Source organism: Ranitomeya variabilis, chromosome 1, assembly GCF_051348905.1.
Source record: "Ranitomeya variabilis isolate aRanVar5 chromosome 1, aRanVar5.hap1, whole genome shotgun sequence".
Lineage (NCBI taxonomy): Eukaryota > Metazoa > Chordata > Amphibia > Anura > Dendrobatidae > Ranitomeya > Ranitomeya variabilis.
The window spans coordinates 777,874,475-777,893,680 of record NC_135232.1 but is presented as its reverse complement, the minus strand read 5'-3'; the positions used below and the strand labels follow the sequence as shown (position 1 = coordinate 777,893,680).

Below are 19,206 nucleotides of genomic sequence, written 5' to 3'. Positions count from 1 at the left end.
CCAGCATCAATGAAGCCTGAAGGAGATTAATCATTTCCGGGTAAGTAAACCCGCGCATGCGCACATGCTTATTTGTATTCATAAGACGGAGGCGCCTATTATATCTAGACAGCGGCGCAACCAATGACCTGATGTCAGTGTGACGTATGAAGCACCGCCTTCTATACACGCCCATCGCATCACCATCAAAAGCGCAAAGCATAAAAAGTAAAAATGACATCAGCATTTATTTTTGTTGGCAACAATTCATTACTCCAAATGAAACGAAAAGATAAAAAAGGAAAAAATTTAAAAATAAAACCGCAAAAAAAATGGAACAAAACCGAAAGCCGAGATAATCCCAAAAATATACATAAAAATACCATCCTAATAAAGGGAAGTGAAAAAGGGTTAATTACACATTAGACATAAAACACAATAGTGCAATACTATGTGTATGTGCACAAACATACATACACAAGCGCATGTAAGTCTGTATATAAGGTGCAAAAGAGCATATGTCCCCATAGAATGTAAGTCCGCAAGGACAGGGTCCTCTCCCCTTTGTACCAGTCTGTCACTGTAAACTTGTTTACTGTAAATGATATTTATAACCCTGTATGTAACCCCTTTTTCATGTACAGCACCATGGAATTAATGGTGCTATATAAATAAATAATAATAATAATAATAATAATAATAATATGTTATACAAGGACAACAACAATAAAGTGCAAGTAGTGTGTAATATGTATAATTACTTATACTGACATAATATAGTGATGATTTGGTCACAAACCAAATTTAAAAGGATATAAAGAGCTAATATAATAATAAGCTAAATAGGCCTAAAAAAAAATTTCTCAAACACAACCACCAAAGTATATCAAAACCCTATCAGCATGTATATAGTAAATAAGATGAAAATCTATATAGAAAAAAGCCGCATAACAGTATTACAAATCTAAAAAAAGTGCATATACCATATATATTGAAAAAAATAAAAAAAGCATAATATATTATAAATTAACATGTATGTACAAAAGGTTTGGCATATGATATATATAAAATATTTTGGCGTCCGATACAGATAATAAATCTTCACAGATGGATATTCCTATATTCAGAAGTCCTTTTCTTAATGTGTACGTGTCAGACCAATGGTCCACAACGATAGGGACAAGAGTAAAGTCCATAACAAATAGGCTCTATCAAAACAGACATATAGATAAAAAATTGTCTAAAAGACCAAGATAAAACCAACATACTATTAGGGCTAGCGGAACGCACCAAGAAAATATAGATTTTTTATTGTTATTGGTGCGTTCGCAGCCCGGGGTCCACCGTGCAGGAAAACCTGCTGCTAGCAAATGGCAGCACTATATGGCGGTATTGGCCAACTCTGGTAACTCACAGAGCAGCCGTGAAAGCAAAGCACTGCGCCCTGCTAGACTTCACAGAAGCACAGGCTAACTGCCCAACAGAGAGCAGTCAGTGGTCATGCATGCACACAAAACTCCTCGCCGGAGGTGCCAGCATTCTAGGGGCTTATTTCAGCCAGGTCCCTGAATACATACAAACACACAAACTCCTCGCCGGAGGTGCCAGCATTCTAGGGGCTTATTTCAGCCGGGTCCCTGAACACAATCTTACATGACCACACTGGCGCAAAGCACATAACTTAGAAAAATACTAGCGCATGGCCGTGCAGCCATGCGAGCCTTTTATAGCTGCAGCCAAAACAGGACCTTCCTAGAAGGACCAATGAGAAGCTGCCACAAAGCCTGAGCACCTTCAGGACCTTCCTGGAGAACCAATGGGCTTTGCTGCAGTATCCAAGCATGTGACCCTCGATCTCCAATGAGAGATCTTACCCTGGGCATGCTCAGAAGGAGAAAAGCAAGACTTAGTCCTAAAAGCGTCTGCTCGCCGCTGCCCAGCACTGACTTCAATGGCAGAAGCTGGAAAAGCAGCAGTAATCCTTCTCACAGAGTCAGACTCAGCGAGATGCTCGGACCGACGTCTCCGCTGAGCAGCCTCCTCTGCAGCAGGAGAAGAATGGGAGACCGCAGCGGAGACGGCCCGAGATTCCCCCTGTGCAGAGGCGGGAACTCGACCCCTAACACATACAGTCACAGAAAAGCAGCGTTGAAAGAAACCCAATCATAAAAACGATATACATATACACTCACTGGCCACTTTATTAGGTACACCTGTCCAACTTCTTGTTAACACTTAATTTCTAATCAGCCAATCACATGGCGGCAACTCAGTGCATTTAGGCATGTAGACATGGTCAAGACAATCTCCTGCAGTTCAAACCGAGCATCAGTATGGGGAAGAAAGGTGATTTGAGTGCCTTTGAACGTGGCATGGTTGTTGGTGCCAGAAGGGCTGGTCTGAGTATTTCAGAAACTGCTGATCTACTGGGATTTTCACGCACAACCATCTCTAGGGTTTACAGAGAATGGTCCGAAAAAGAAAAAAAATCCAGTGAGCGGCAGTTCTGTGGGCGGAAATGCCTTGTTGATGCCAGAGGTCAGAGGAGAATGGGCAGACTGGTTCGAGCTGATAGAAAGGCAACAGTGACTCAAATCGCCACCCGTTACAACCAAGGTAGGCCTAAGAGCATCTCTGAACGCACAGTGCGTCGAACTTTGAGGCAGATGGGCTACAGCAGCAGAAGACCACACCGGGTACCACTCCTTTCAGCTAAGAACAGGAAACTGAGGCTACAATTTGTACAAGCTCATCGAAATTGGACAGTAGAAGATTGGAAAAACGTTGCTTGGTCTGATGAGTCTCGATTTCTGCTGCGACATTCGGATGGTAGGGTCAGAATTTGGCGTAAACAACATGAAAGCATGGATCCATCCTGCCTTGTATGGAGCATCTTTGGGATGTGCAGCCGACAAATCTGCGGCAACTGTGTGATGCCATCATGTCAATATGGACCAAAATCTCTGAGGAATGCTTCCAGCACCTTGTTGAATCTATGCCACAAAGAATTGAGGCAGTTCTGAAGGCAAAAGGGGGTCCAACCCGTTACTAGCATGGTGTACCTAATAAAGTGGCCGGTGAGTGTATGTGATGGATAAACATATATCCAAGCCTGTATGAAATACATCACAATTTGTGTGAAGAACCTAATCATGTCACTAGAAAAGAGACAAAGCTATTGTGGTCATTAAGGCCAAAGGGTGTAATGGTATTTAATTTATAAATCCATTTCGCCTCCCTTTGTCCTAGCAGTTTCTTCCAGTTACCCCCTCTTGTGCCAATGAATACTCTGTCAATCCCCTTGACTATCAAGGCACTTGAATCATAATTGTGTTTGAGCCTGAAGTGTCGTGGAATAGGTTTCAACTTTTGGAGATCATCCACTGTCATGGCACTCTCGATATCCAAGACGTGCTCACGGACCCTTCGTCTGATTTCACGCGATGTCATACCTATATAAATTAACCCGCACGGACAAGCGGCATTATAAACCACTCCCCTGGTTTTACATGTTATGTTATGAGTAATTTTGTAAGTTTTATTATGACTAGAATTAGTAAATTCTGTGGCATCGCAGATGTTCCTACAGGCAACACATTTACCACAACTACTACAGCCCCATTTTGGGCCTTTAGATCCAAAAATAAATTTAGAGGTCTCACCCTTATGATAACTGTGAACTAAATGATCCTTTAGGCTTAAAGACCTTCTGAAAGTAATAGCCGGGACTTCACCGATGCACTGGGAGATGACGTTATCCAATTTTAGGATGTGCCAGTGTTTGGCAATTACATCCCTGATTTAACTACTCCTAGAATTAAAGTCGAAAATACATCGTACCTCATCTTTTGGGTCATCCATTTTGCGTTTCTGTAATAATTCAATTCGTTGACTCCTAAAGGCACGCTGATAGGAGCGACTAATGGTTTTTCTTCCATATCCTCGGTCCTTAAAAAGTTTCTGGAGGTCCAAAGCCTGGTTTTCAAAAAGATCTTTATTTGAACAAATCCTCCTTGCCCGTAGGAATTGTCCCGTTGGGATATTCCTAATCAAATGTTGAGGATGTTGTGAGGAGGCATGTAGGAGGGAGTTCACAGATGTACTTTTACGGAATAGATCTGTTTGTAATAGACCATCCTTATCGACCATAATAGAAATTTTTGGGGGTCACTTTTATATGTAAGTTGGATGTTTCTTGAATTATGATTCAGGATATCAAAGAAATCACTAAGTTCACTTTGTGTTCCCTGCCATATCATTAGGACATCATCAATATACCTCCACCAAGATACAACCTTATTGCTCTATTGGTGCGGTAAGGTTTGGAAAATTTCCCCCTCCCAAAACCCTAAAAATAAATTTGCATAAGGGGGCGCACAAGACGCCTCCATTGCAGTACCCTGTAATTGAAGGTAAAAAGACTCCCGATACATGAAGAAATTATGGGTCAGGACAAATCTTAAAGCCTTGATAAGGAAAATACATAATTCCTCATTTAAGTCACTGTTGGCCAAAAAGAAGGTGACGGCCTCTATACCATCTTCATGTCGAATTGAGGTATATAGTGACTCAACGTCACAAGTGACAAGAGTCATATTGTCCTCCAGTGAAATACCATCAATTTTCCTCAAAGTATCTGTAGTGTCCTTGAGGAAAGATGGCAGAGTCTCTAACAATGGTTTAAGATGGTAATCTTTAAATTTCGAGATTGGATCAGAGATGTTATTGATCCCGGATACAATAGGCCTACCTGGAGGTGTTTTTGGGTCCTTGTGTATCTTCGGTAACATATAGATGCTTACTATCATCGGATCCTCAATCCACAGACCTTCCATCTGTTTAGATGTCAGTACTCCATTTGTTACTGCCTCCTGTAGGAGGTCATGAAGTTCACTCCTATACTTGGATAGAGGATTAAATGTCAGTTTTTTGTAACACAAAGAGTTTTTTAATTGTCTCAACATCTCCTTCTCATAAGCAGCCACAGACCACACCACCACATTACCACCTTTATCAGATGTTTAATAATCACCTCAAGGTTTTTCAGTTCCTTGAGGGCACCTCTCTCATCCTGGTTTAGATTGTCGCCTTTTATGGTTTCAGGAATCTCTTGAATATCCTTCATAACTAACTGTATGAACAAGTCAATCACGGGTATGCTATTAATCTGTGGGAATTTTTTGGATTTTGGAAGAAGGTGTCTTGGATACCCACTTGATATTTGTCCTTCCGCTTCCATCGCCATTTCCTCTAAAATCTGGATAGTTTCCTCCTCTGTTTCTGTTGGAAGAGAAGTATTACCATATGTATCTTGATGGTACATTTTCTTAAAAAACAATTTTCTAGCAAAGAGTTGCATATCCTTAAAGATGGTAAACTCATCAGGGGCAGAGGATGGGCAGAATGTTAAACCCCTCTGGAGTACAGATATTTGAGCCTGTGAAAGTACAACATCAGAGAGATTAAGTACCCTCATTGTATTATTCTGGGCTTCATCATCATAGTCAGAGTTCATGTTCTTTAAACGGCTCCTCGTGTTATATCCCCTGAAACGGTCATCTTTCCATTTTTTATTAAATCTCAGGTGATAGTCCACCTCTTTGCTGACTGATGGAGTAGATGACACCACACTCGATGCACCTGTAGATCCTGGTGCCAATTCCTCTTTATTTACCATACCGGTGTGGGTCCATCTATACTTTCTATTCTCATTCTTATCCTGTAAGTCACGTTGGTATTTTTTATTATTCTTACTGGCAATGTCGTTCTCCCACTCATCACAGTTATCATCCATTTCCTTCTTAAATAACTCAAATTCTTCAAGTGTACACTCCTTTTGCAATTTCTTGTATATTTCATCAATCTCTAAACTTAAGTCATTGATTGATTTACCATTAATGTCAATTAAAATTGTCATAAATGTAGTGAAGCATGGATGGCACGCTGTCTCCCATCTGGACCGCATTGATGCATCGTTTTTTTGCACATGTAAGGTTTTTAGTCCTGCAGTTATTTATTTATTAACTACATAATTTGTGCTAATTTTGTGCTGCACTGTTAATTAGGATTTAGGGGAGGTAGTTGGTATCCCACCGCTTTCTTGTACCTGTGGTATCTGCTGTGAATTTGTTATATAATAGCCTTTAAATAAAGATATATATATATATATATATATATATATATATATATATATATATATATTTATATTTTTGGTTGGATGTTGCCCTGCAGGCTTTTTCCTCCCTAAAGAGCTGTTTTGCCACTGCCCCTATACTCAGTCAACCCAATGTTTCCCAATCCTTTGTTGTGGAGGTTGATGCGTCGGAGGTGGGGGTTGGGGCTGTGTTGTCTCAGGGTCCTTTCCTGGGTAAATGGTGTCCATGCATTTTCTTTTCTAAGAAATTGTCCTCAGCTGAGAGAAATTATGATGTTGGCAACAGGGAACTTTTAGCAATTAAATTGGCATTTGAAGAATGGCAACATTGGTTGGAGGGAGCTATCCATCCCATTACTGTTATTACTGGCCAGAAAAACCTCTCATATCTTCAATCGGCTAAACGTCTCAGCCCTAGGCAAGCTAGATGGTCCCTATTTTTTACTAGGTTCAATAGTGTTGCCTCTTTTCGTCCAGTGGTCAAAAATGTCAAAGCTGATGCTTTGTCACGAAGCTTCCCTGGTGGTGGTGACGGTCAGGAAAATATAAATTATTTTCCATTGTTCGGGTTACACAGCCAGGGCTGCCTGCTACTCCTCCCACCATTGGTTTCTTTAAAGCCAACATCCTTCTTGCAGCTCCTTTCCCCCCCCCCCCCCTCTCTGTGAATTTCCACTAGCCCCTCGCTTTCACCAAATGGTCATTCTGTAATGTGAGTTTATGGCTCTGCCAGCTAGCAGAGAGCAGAATGTGTTTTTCCACCAAAATCCCTTTGTCTGCTAGGCATAACACTTAAAGTTAAAGTTCAATAACACACATTAATCCTACAAACATGAACATTAGATTTCCAGAATCTGGGCAATTAGAGCTATGCATGGCAGCATTTTGAATTTCTGCCCACAAGTAAATCACAGACATACCATGTGTTAGGGTTGGCAGATTGCACTAAATGAATATAATAATAAAGTGCATTCGCCACCCAGAGTCCACCGTGAAGAGATGTTATACTGCTGCTAGTGTGAACAATGATGGAACACACCGAGCGATTGCTTGTAGACACTGAGTTAAATACCACTCAGTGTGAACAGAACGCTGAGTTCCTAACTCTGTTACTCCGCAGGAAGGAACAGTTCAGCGAATACAAAGTGCTTTGTCCTGTAAGACAGCACAGGCCAAGCACGTGAGCTGAATTTGCACACAGAAATGAAGCAGATGCTCTGCAACTGAGCTGTGTCACTCAGACACAGAAACAAAACAGATGCTCTGTTACTAAGCTGTGTCACTTGCACACAGAAATTAAACTGAAGTCCTAAAACAGAGCTGTGTCACTTGCACACAGAGAAAACCAATGCTCTGCAACTGAGCTGTGGCACTCGCACATAGAAACAAAACAGATGCTCTGAGCAAAATAACCTGACTAGGGTTAAGCTTGCTCTGAAACTGTAGTGTGCTAACCACACACAAGTAGGTAACAGATGCTAAGCCAAGCAGCTAATTGCCCCCACTGATGCTATGTGAATGGCCGTGGACGGCCTTTTGCTATCCAACTTGGTCTATCTATTACCAGATCCATTATATTGATGCAAAATAAAGTAACCATAATTTTGGGGCCAATACAAGCATACAAGTGTATTTAGCACACTGATGAAGGTCCAGTATTGACCGAAACGTTTGTGATCATTGTATGTAATAAAACCCCCTTCTTTTGCATCACAACACTTTGGAGTGTGCTAGTCACTTATATTCTACACGTTAAGGTTTGGGCACCTATTGACTGTGCACCTCCCCTCTCAGGCTGTGCTTTACATCTTCTATACCACAAGCCCAGCAAGAGGCTGAGAGAGCTGAATGGGAGGCTGCCGAGCGAGAGGCCCAAGCCCAGTGAGAGTCTGAGAGAGCTGAGCGGGAGGCTGCTGAGCAATGAGCAGAGGCCCAAGCTCAGAGAGACCATGAACTGCAGATGGCCTGACTCGGGATAGCACTATCTACCCCACGGAGCTGTGAGTCCCATAATTCAACAACCTTTAAACCCCAGCCAGAACACTTTCCAGTGATGGAAAAGGACGGGGACTTGGACATATTTCTGCGGGGGTTTTAAAATGCCTGCAGACAGTACCAGCTACCTGAGGACCAATGGGCCCAATATTTAACTCCAGGGCTCAGAGGAAAAGCTCTGGAGACATTTGCTTCACTCTCTCAAGACCAAGATGGAGACTATGAGGCCAACTTCTTGTCTGCGGTTTCCAGTAACCTTGATATCTGTCTGCAGAGGCCCTCACCTAAGTCCAGTATTGGTACTTGTGTGCAGTTTTCAGTATCTTTTCTACCTATCTGTGGGGTACTTCACCTACTTCACCTACTTCCCTGCAGTTTCCTGTATTGTTACTTAACTGCCTGCGGTTTCCAGTATTGCTATCTACTTGCCTGCTGTTTCCAGTATCGCTACCTACCTGCCTATGGTTTTCAGTATGTCTTCCTGACTGTCTAAGGCTTCCATTTCCAGTTACCTACTTGCTTGCAGTTTCCAGTATCGCTACTTACTTGCCTGCGGTTTCCAGTATCAATCTGCCTATTGTTTCCAGGACGTCTTCCTGGCTGTGTGTGGCTCCCATGTTATTATCCTTTCTTGTCACTCCAGAGTTTTCTCTGCTATCTGTCGGTGTCTCCATGATGCCTTCTGTCTGCCTACATTCTTTACAACTTTTGCAACCTGTCTGAGGTCTTTAGTATCTCTGTAACCTGTCCAAGGTCTTCTGTCATGATCTCTGCAGGCAGAGATCACAGCAAGCCTATAGAAGGACAAGCTCTCGGAAGATGGAACTATACTGACCATGAACTAAGCCTGCCGCGCAACTAGAAATAGCCAGGTAGCATTTCCTATTTATAGCTAGATGCCCAGCTCTGGCCTAAGACCTAAATAGCTAGCAGAGGGAAATATAAGACCTGGCTCACCTCTAGAGAAATATTCCAAAGAAGACAGTAGCCCCCCACATATAATGACGGTGAGTTCAGATGAAACAACAAACGCAGCAGGAAAATAGTCTTAGCAAATTTGAGGTCCGCTTACTAGATAGCAGAAGACAGATAGTATACTTTCATGGTCAGCAGAAAAACACTAACAAAACACCATCCAGAGATTACCTTAAACTCTGGCATTAACTCATAACGCCAGAGTAGCAATCCCTGATCAACGAGAGCTTTCCAGACACAGTAACAAAACTTCAGCTGTGAACTGGAACAAATAGGCAAAACAAAACATGGACAAAAGTCCAACTTATCTAGTAGTAGTCCAGAAGCAGGAACAAGCACTGAGAGGCATCAGATAACATTGTTGACCGGCAAGAAACCACCAGAGAAATGAGCTTAAATAGCGACACCCACTACTGATGGAACCAGGTGAAACAGGAAAGAGGATGACAAGTCCAATTCCACAAGCGGCCACCGGGGGAGCCCAAAATCCAAACTCACAACAGTACCCCCCCCTCAAGGAGGGGGCACCGAACCCTCACCAGATCCACCAGGGCGACCAGGATGAGCCCTATGGAAGGCACGAACAAGATCAGAAGCATGAACATCAGATGCATTGACCCAAGAATTATCCTCCTGGCCGTAACCCTTCCAGTTGACCAGATACTGGAGTCTCCGTCTGGAAACACGAGAGTCCAAAATTTTCTCCACAACGTACTCCAACTCACCCTCAACCAACACCGGAGCAGGAGGCTCAACTGAAGGTACCACAGGTACCTCATACCTGCGCAATAACGACCGATGAAAAACGTTATGAATGGAAAAGGACGCAGGGAGGTCCAAACGGAAAGAAACAGGATTAAGAATCTCCAATATTCTATAAGGCCCGATGAACCGAGGTTTAAACTTAGGAGAAGAGACCCTCATAGGGACAAAACGAGAAGACAACCACACCAAATCTCCAACACAAAGCCGAGAACCAACACGACGATGACGGTTGGCAAAACGCTGAGTCTTCTCCTGGGACAACTTCAAATTGTCCATAACCTGCCCCCAGATGTGATGCAATCTCTCCACCACCGCATCCACTCCAGGACAATCCGAGGATTCCACCTGACCGGAGGAAAATCGAGGGTGAAACCCCGAATTACAGAAAAACGGGGACACCAAGGTGGAAGAGCTGGCCCGATTATTGAGGGCGAACTCTGCCAATGGCAAAAAAGCAACCCAATCATCCTGGTCAGCAGAGACAAAACACCTCAGATATGTCTCCAGGGTCTGATTAGTCCGCTCGGTCTGGCCATTAGTCTGAGGGTGAAAAGCAGATGAAAAAGACAAATCTATGCCCATCCTAGCACAGAATGCCCGCCAAAATCTAGACACAAATTGGGTACCTCTGTCAGAAACAATATTCTCAGGAATACCGTGCAATCGGACAACATTCTGAAAAAACAGAGGAACCAACTCAGAAGAAGAAGGCAACTTGGGCAGAGGAACCAAATGGACCATTTTAGAAAAACGGTCACAGACCACCCAGATGACAGACATCTTCTGGGAAACAGGCAGATCTGAAATAAAATCCATCGAGATGTGTGTCCAAGGCCTCTTAGGAATAGGCAAGGGCAACAGCAGTCCGCTAGCCCGAGAACTACAAGACTTGGCCCGATTACAAACGTCACATGACTGCACAAAGACTCGCACATCTCGTGACAGGGAAGGCCACCAGAAGGATCTTGCCACCAAATCCCTGGTACCAAAAATTCCGGGATGACCTGCCAATGCAGAAGAATGTACCTCAGAGATGACTCTGCTGGTCCAATCATCCGGAACAAACAGTCTATCAGGCGGACAACGATCCGGTCTATCCGCCTGAAACTCTTGCAAGGACCGCCGCAGATCAGGAGAAACGGCCGGTCAAACTGTCATGATCTCTGCAGGCAGAGATCACAGCAAGCCTATAGAAGGACAAGCTCTCGGAAGATGGAACTATACTGACCATGAACTAAGCCTGCCGCGCAACTAGAAATAGCCAGGTAGCATTTCCTATTTATAGCTAGATGCCCAGCTCTGGCCTAAGACCTAAATAGCTAGCAGAGGGAAATATAAGACCTGGCTCACCTCTAGAGAAATATTCCAAAGAAGACAGTAGCCCCCCACATATAATGACGGTGAGTTCAGATGAAACAACAAACGCAGCAGGAAAATAGTCTTAGCAAATTTGAGGTCCGCTTACTAGATAGCAGAAGACAGATAGTATACTTTCATGGTCAGCAGAAAAACACTAACAAAACACCATCCAGAGATTACCTTAAACTCTGGCATTAACTCATAACGCCAGAGTAGCAATCCCTGATCAACGAGAGCTTTCCAGACACAGTAACAAAACTTCAGCTGTGAACTGGAACAAATAGGCAAAACAAAACATGGACAAAAGTCCAACTTATCTAGTAGTAGTCCAGAAGCAGGAACAAGCACTGAGAGGCATCAGATAACATTGTTGACCGGCAAGAAACCACCAGAGAAATGAGCTTAAATAGCGACACCCACTACTGATGGAACCAGGTGAAACAGGAAAGAGGATGACAAGTCCAATTCCACAAGCGGCCACCGGGGGAGCCCAAAATCCAAACTCACAACAGTCTTCAGTAACTCTGCAAACTGCCTTAGGTCTTCAGAAACTCTGAAAACTGCATGTGGTGTTCAGTAACTCTGCTATCTGTCTCCTAAAACTTTTCTTTTTCAGGCTGACCTACTTTGATCTAGGTAACTTATCTAGTCACCTTCTTGCCCTTCTTGTGAAACAAGGGTGCTCCTTTAAAAAAAAATCCAATTACTTCCAAATTTTGTGACTATTATGCATCATTGTATAGATCTACCACAAATAAATCTATAGATGAGGTCCTTGTTTATTTATTGGATCTTCTGTTTCCTACAGTTTACCAAGAAAAAGTTGGTGTATTGGAGGATCCTCTCTCTCTAGATGAAATACAGTGGACCATGTCAGACTTCACATTGAACAAATTACCTGGGTCTAATGAGTTACCATTATAAATATATAAAAGATATGGGAATATTTTAACTCTAGCTGGCCATCCTGGGCATGCATTTAAAGTAGTCTGCCTTCCCTCTTCTTTTTATGCATCTTCTGTTATTGTTCTGTTAAAGCCTTATAAGAGTTCTCTAAATTGTGCCTCCTATAGGCTAAAATCTCTCCTCCATATTGGTTATATAATATTGACTAAAATATTGGTGGCCTGGTTTAATTATGTAATTCTCTGTATTATTCATCTTGTCCAAATGGGTTTTATGCATGAACGGTCCACTACTGTTAACGTTAGACAAATATAGACCCTTATACAATTGCGTAGAAAAAATTAAGTCCTGGGCCTTGGCCTCTCTAGACACAGTGAAGGCCTTTGACAATTTATAATGCCCTTTTATTAATAGTCTGTTTGAAGTGTTTTGGGTTTGACTTAAATAATTTTTTAAGTTGGTTCATATATGCTGCTTCGACTGCCAATTTTTGTGTTAAAGGGAACCTGTCACGTAAAATAGTGCAGATATGGGCTAATCTGCAGGTTATTAGCGTTCTGATACTGTGCAGTCACCACAGCTGCCATGAGAAAATTTACTTTATTCCTCTTGGCAATCTCGCCCTTTCAGTCACAGGGGTGGCGCTGTTGCGGCTTCAGTCACCGCTCAGTGCATACAGAGCGGCGGCTGTCGCTTTGCCCCTGGCACTCAATGAATGTCGGCTCATCATGTTAAACTGCTCTTCTTGTTTGCAGTGTATGAAGAATATCAAGTTATTGTAAATTACTGTAATTAAGTTGCTGTTACTGCAACATATCTCAGATAAACCAATTTACAGTTACACTGACTATGCAGTTACAGTAACTCCCTATCGCTTGAATCTTTGAATTATTATCTACAGACTGAGACCACCTCTCCTGCTTTAGTGGTACCACAATTATATTTAGGCCTTGTTCTATCCCTATGTGTAATGGGCTGTGCGATCTTTGAAATCCTAAAATGGCGCTACTTGCCCTGCTCTCATTTTATATAGTGGCTGTGATTGTCCCCCTTTAATTGCCTGTGCTAGACCATGTGATTTGATAGGTGCAGAGCTTTAAGGGGTAGCCTATGCGGCCATACCTGACATCATTTCTGGCTATTTTGCTGCTGTGGTCTTCAGCTGTGTGTGAAATGGTGCAGGGCATTTTTTATTAGATCCTCATGAATTGACTTGCAAATGTATCAAATTCGTAGAGATCGGAAAATTTCAGAAAATTCAACTCAAAGTCAATCCAAGACAGATCGATCCACTCATCTTCATCATTTATGACTAAATTAACCTCTATAGACAATTTTAGAGCTAAAACAAGGATAAGGAGAAAAAACATCAATATAATATAAAGATTGTGATTAAATAAATGCATGCAGTGTTTAGAAAATTGTTCAAGCTTTTTAAAATTTCCTTTCCATATTTACATTTTTAGATTAGAGTTCATCCATCTGGTCCATAGCATGTATATTGACTGGGACATTGATATGTATTTTGCGGAAAAAGACACACCAGCAAAAGCCAGGTCAACTAGCCTAAATGACTTGCTTGGTCAGGTTGAATACATTTTCTCTGATAAGACTGGAACCCTGACACAGAACATTATGACTTTCAAGAAATGCTGCATTTCAGGAAACATTTACGGTAATCTATCACAATGTAATTTGCAAGACTTCAGAAAAGTGCAACATTTTTTATTGCGTTATACAGTATTTTTGTGTCAATGTATAAACTTTATATATTTTTTTATTGCAGGAATAAACTCAGTCGACAAGAATCTGAAGGTACAGGTATATATTTTAGTGTTTATTAAATCCTGTTGTTGTAATTTTGCTGTGTCTTACACATTTTCTTTCCCTTTCTTTCAGAGGATGGGGTAAAATGTATTATTTACCTAGCATAGATGACCACACTAGATAACATTTCTCATATTTTTATTTCATAGATAACTTCTGATCTTATTTTATTGCAATTAAAAATGGAATACTATTACCTTAAAAGTATAGAAACCATAGAGAAGAGACTGAGGCCCTTGGGGAACTATGTTTCTCCCTGGTTAGTACCTTCCAGTTTGCTTGTTAAGGCGTGCTCACAGGATGAGTGTAATGCGAGAAAACATCGCATTGCACTTTGAGCAATGTTATTAAATGAGTCAGTGCTCATCGGTAAGTTTTTCCTCTCCTCCAATTGAACTGAGGAAAAAATTGCAGCATGCTGCGATTGACTGCAAATATTGGACGAGGCTTGTCAATGCAAGTCTATGGGTGCGAGAAAAAAATTGGACGGTACACGGACCATGCGTATGCTGCCTGATTTTTATGCACACATCTCAAAGGAAATCCAAAATTTCAATAGCCAAGTACAGTAAGTTTACAGCCAAAAACCTTGGAATAAATAGATTACAGATAGACAGAATAGCTAGATGTCCTATAGATATACAATTTCACAAGCCCTCTACATATAATAAACTAGCATGTGGCATTGAGGGGTGTTTAGCCTTGTTTAAAAAAATAATAATAAAAAAAAATATCTTTGATAACCAGCAAAGGTAAAGCAAACAGCTGTGAGCTGATATTATCAGGCTGGGAAGGTCCATGGTTATTAGGCCCTTCCCATCTTAAAAATACAAGCGGCGCAAATTCTGGAGCTTTGACCGGTTCATCCCGATTGCCCTGGTGCAGTGACAATCGGAGTAATGGTAGTTAGGGTTCATGACAGCTATGATTTGACAAAAATCACAGCTGCAATTAACTCCTGGGGTTAGTAATGGAGACGTGTCTATCAGACACCCCATTACTAACCCAGTAATTAAAAATAAAAACACACACACAGAAAAAAAACGTTATTTGAACAAAACTCCCCCATACTATCCCTCGTTCACCAATTTATAAAAAAAAACCTTGTGCAGGTCCGCCATAATCCACCGAATTTGATGTAGTCCAGAAATAGATAGCCAAAAAACATAAAAAGACAGAAATAAAAACAAGAGACATTCCCTCTTTCACCAATTTCTTTACCAAAAATATTTCCACAAAGCTCCAATGTGATCCGTATTCCTCAAATCTGGCCCTGGTTACTGTGAATAGCAGTAAGGCCACATTCACAAGTTCAGTATTTGGTGATTTTTTTGCCTCAGTATTTGTAAGCCAAAAGCCAGGAGTGGGTGATAAATACAGAAGTGGTGCACATGTTTCTATTATACTTTTCCTCTCCTGATTTTGGCTTACAAATGTTGATGTAAATACTGACCAAGTACTGAACATGTGAACGTGGGCTGAAGTGACCGCTATTCACAGGGGCCGGGTAGTGACGACAATGCTCATCAGCGTCGCTGGCTCGCACTGCATTCAGTGAGGCCCAATGGTTCTGATGGTTTCATATGGAATGTGCACTGCTATCATTGTTTTTACATATAAAGATAACAGGGCATTTGAACAAGTACACAGCTCCAGACAGCAGAGCAAAAAGCTAAGGCTACGTTCACATTTGCGTTGTGCGCCGCAGCGTCGGCGCCGCAGCGCACAACGCAAACAAAAACGCAGCAAAACGCATGCACAACGCTGCGTTTTGCGCCGCATGCGTCGTTTTTTTCATTGAATTTGGACGCAGCAAAAATGCAACTTGCTGCGTCCTCTGCGCCTGGACGCGGGCGCCGCAGCGATGCATGCGGCGCAAAACGCAAGTGCGCCGCATGTCCATGCGCCCCCATGTTAAATATAGGGGCGCATGACGCATGCGGCGCCGCTGCGGCGCCCGACGCTGCGGCGCTGGCCGCAAATGTGAACGTAGCCTAAGATTAGGACACCTGCTTTGAAAGCTGGGCTGGTGATTTTGCAAGATTTATAACTAAATCCCTTTACAGAAGATGAAAAGGAGATGGATGGAGGAGAGCAGCTAACTGTTGCATAGACATCAATGAAATAGTGAACTGATTGGAATGTTAAGCGTTAACTCCCCTCCTAGAATGTAACTACTATGCCCTCTTGGCCAGGGTCTGGAGGCCAAGCTCCATGGAAACCAGTTGTACACTATAAAAGATAAAAGCTGTGACTGTAGAAGAATGACAGCATATAGAAAAATCTAATTAATTATAAACATGCTTATTTTCGTGCTATGTAACAAATTAAAGCAATCTATAAACTTGAGAATAACTCTTTAAGGATCAAACGAATCATTACCACTAGAGCATATACTAGATGGAAAGTACACACCAAGGACATAACAAGAAAATATGGGACCCCATAGCAATATTGGGAATAAGGCTAAACTCAACAATTATCACATTTACCAGCAATTTCACAATAAAAAGAAATTATGATTAATTTGGTGTGCCTGAAACACAGAGATAGTGAACACATTGATGTCACAATAGTAGCGTAACATGCACATTAATGTCACAACACAAGAATAATGCACACAGCTATAGTGTGATAAACGCTTCTAGTGATATTAAACTACTGGCATAATATGCATAATGACCAGTATGGGATGCTTGCCGTGTCGGACTGGGGTGACTAGGGCCCACAGGTAGAATTTACTCCAGTGGCCCACCCTACTTCTACTGTACATGCTCTTATTGAAGCCCTGTGTACATGATCAATTTATCAGACAATATATTGGGCAAAACAGAAGAGTTTTATCTGCTGCATTTTCCCTTAAAGGGGTTTTGCGAAATTTGGAAATAATCCCATATCTCTGGGATCGGAGATAACTCTCCAATCCTTGGAGGCACGATCCCTTGAGATGCTCATGCCCATCTGTTCAGAGACATAGCTAGGGTTTTGGTTCAGGGGGGGAGAAACTTCTGAGTGGGCCCCTAACCAGATAACCTTGATTATAACTGGGTGACACACTCTAATAGTGGAGGAGAACCTCAGCAGATGATTGTGCTGTTGCTGAAAATAATCTCTATATAAAAACCAATATTGATATTACTGCTATATGGTCAGTAGTCAATACCAGTCCTACAGAACACATAAGAGATCACAGCACAGTTATAGATGGTGACTTACAGCAGATCTTCTTTCTAATGGAATCGTTCACTTTTCACGCCTTTTCCATCTGGCCCAGACCGACATGACAACTTCTCCAGCTAGGACTCGTCTGCAGAGAATACAACGAAGACACATTTCACATTTCACATTTTCAGCACTGTCACCATCTATTCCCAACCTGCACAACCTCCTCATCCTTCTGGTACCCCAATGCTGCTGCCGTATGTGTCCCTATTACTGCACCTGCTGTGTGGTTCTCTGTACCCTGTCTCTGTAAATTCTAAAGCAACCTTCTAGAATATAGTAATGCCGGGTGCAAGTGCCGTAGACAACAGTGCCCACATTTTGTCCCCTAAAAAGTAATATTGCCCAGTGTGCCCCTTTGACAGTCACAGTAACCGGAGTACCCCTATAACAATAAGTGCCCACTTAACATTTAATAATGTCCTGAGTCTCCCCCCTGTACAGCTCCTCTATACACAATATGATGCTCTTTTATACACAATATAATGCCCCTTACTTTATATATACTGACTAGTGATGGGCGAGCACTAAAATGCTCGGGTGCTCGCTGCTCGGGTCGAGCAAATTGGAATACTCAGGTACTTGACCCGAGCAACGAGACCAATGTAAGTCTATGGGAAACTCGAGTATTTTTACTGCGATGCCCCTGGGGGTCCTTTTAAGGTCTAAAAACATCTGAAAATGATGGAAACACTGCTCAAATGACAGGGGAACATAATGGGGATCGCCCCTGGAAGCATTTCTGACTCTTAGGTCACAACTGTAAGTAGTGTTGTCAGAGTTTCATGCCATTTTTAATGGTGCACCAAAAAACATACAAAAACAAAACCAAAATGGATTTTGCAGGGAAATATTTTAAGGTACATCTTTTCAGGGTAATGACTTGCGTTTTTCAACTTTAAAATTGCTTTCAACCAATACAAATGCATTCATTGGGAAATGTCATTGTAACATTTAACAACCCTAGCTGGCCATGTGGTGTGTGACACATAAAGAGACACATCTGGTTTCATTTATGAAGGATAGACTCTTAAAGTCACAAAGCCTATTTTTAGAGGGACATCAGGCGGCATTAATATTCTTAATGGGCCGTTATTAAACAGTGGGTCTCCTATGCAGTTATTGCCTATGCAGTGAGTGGCTGGGCTGCCAAGAATTACGACGCACCCCAATACCCCTTTCACAAGAGGTACAAGGGGGCTTTCTGAAAAAATGCTGCATTGAATGCAAGGCCTACCCTGCTTCAAGTCATATGCACCCCAAGAATCCTTTGAACCCAGGTACTGGATGGCCACAGGAAAATCCACTTCACATTAGTCATTTTGTACTCCCATACTGTTTTCTTATGTATTGACTGCAAGGCCTGCCGTGCTACCAAGTCATATGCACCCCAATAGGCCTTTGAACCAGGTACTGGATGGCCACAGGAAAACCCACTTCACATTATTCAGTTGGTCCTGCCATACTGTTTTCTTATGTACTAACAGCAAGGCCTGCCCTGCTACCAAGTCGTATGCACCCCAATAAGGCTTTGAACCCAGATACTGGATGGCCACAGGAAAACCCACTTCACATTATTCAGTTGATCCTGCCATACTGTTTTCTTATGTATTAAGAGCAAGGTCTGCCCTGCTACTAAGTCATATGCACCCCAATAAGTCTTTGAACCAGGTACTGGATGGCCACAGGAAAATACGCTTCACATTATTCATTTTGTAATCCCATACTGTTTTCTTATGTATTGACTGCAAGGCCTGCCCTGCTACCATGTCATATGCACCCCAATAAGGCTTTGAACCCAGGTACTGGATGGCCACAGGAAAACCCACTTCACATTATTCAGATGGTCCTGCCATACTGTTTCTTATGTATTAACAGCAAGGTCTGACCTGCTACCAAGTCATATTCACCCCAATAAGCCTCTGAACCAAGGTACTGGATGGCCACAGGAAAACCCACTACACATTCTTCAGTTGGTCCAGCCATACTGTTTCCTTATGCATTGAATGCAAGGGCTGCCTTGA

The 19,206-nt window shown here is 42.2% G+C and overlaps 1 protein-coding gene across 1 annotated transcript in view; it reads left to right on the top strand.

Moving 5' to 3' along the window:
* ATP8B3 (ATPase phospholipid transporting 8B3) overlaps positions 1-19,206 on the top strand; it is a 575,725-nt gene that overhangs the window by 247,715 nt on the left and 308,804 nt on the right. The window contains exons 12-13 of the mRNA XM_077281130.1: positions 13,600-13,808; positions 13,920-13,948. Of these exons, the coding sequence (XP_077137245.1) occupies positions 13,600-13,808; positions 13,920-13,948 (238 nt within the window). The remainder of the gene's footprint in view (positions 1-13,599; positions 13,809-13,919; positions 13,949-19,206) is intronic.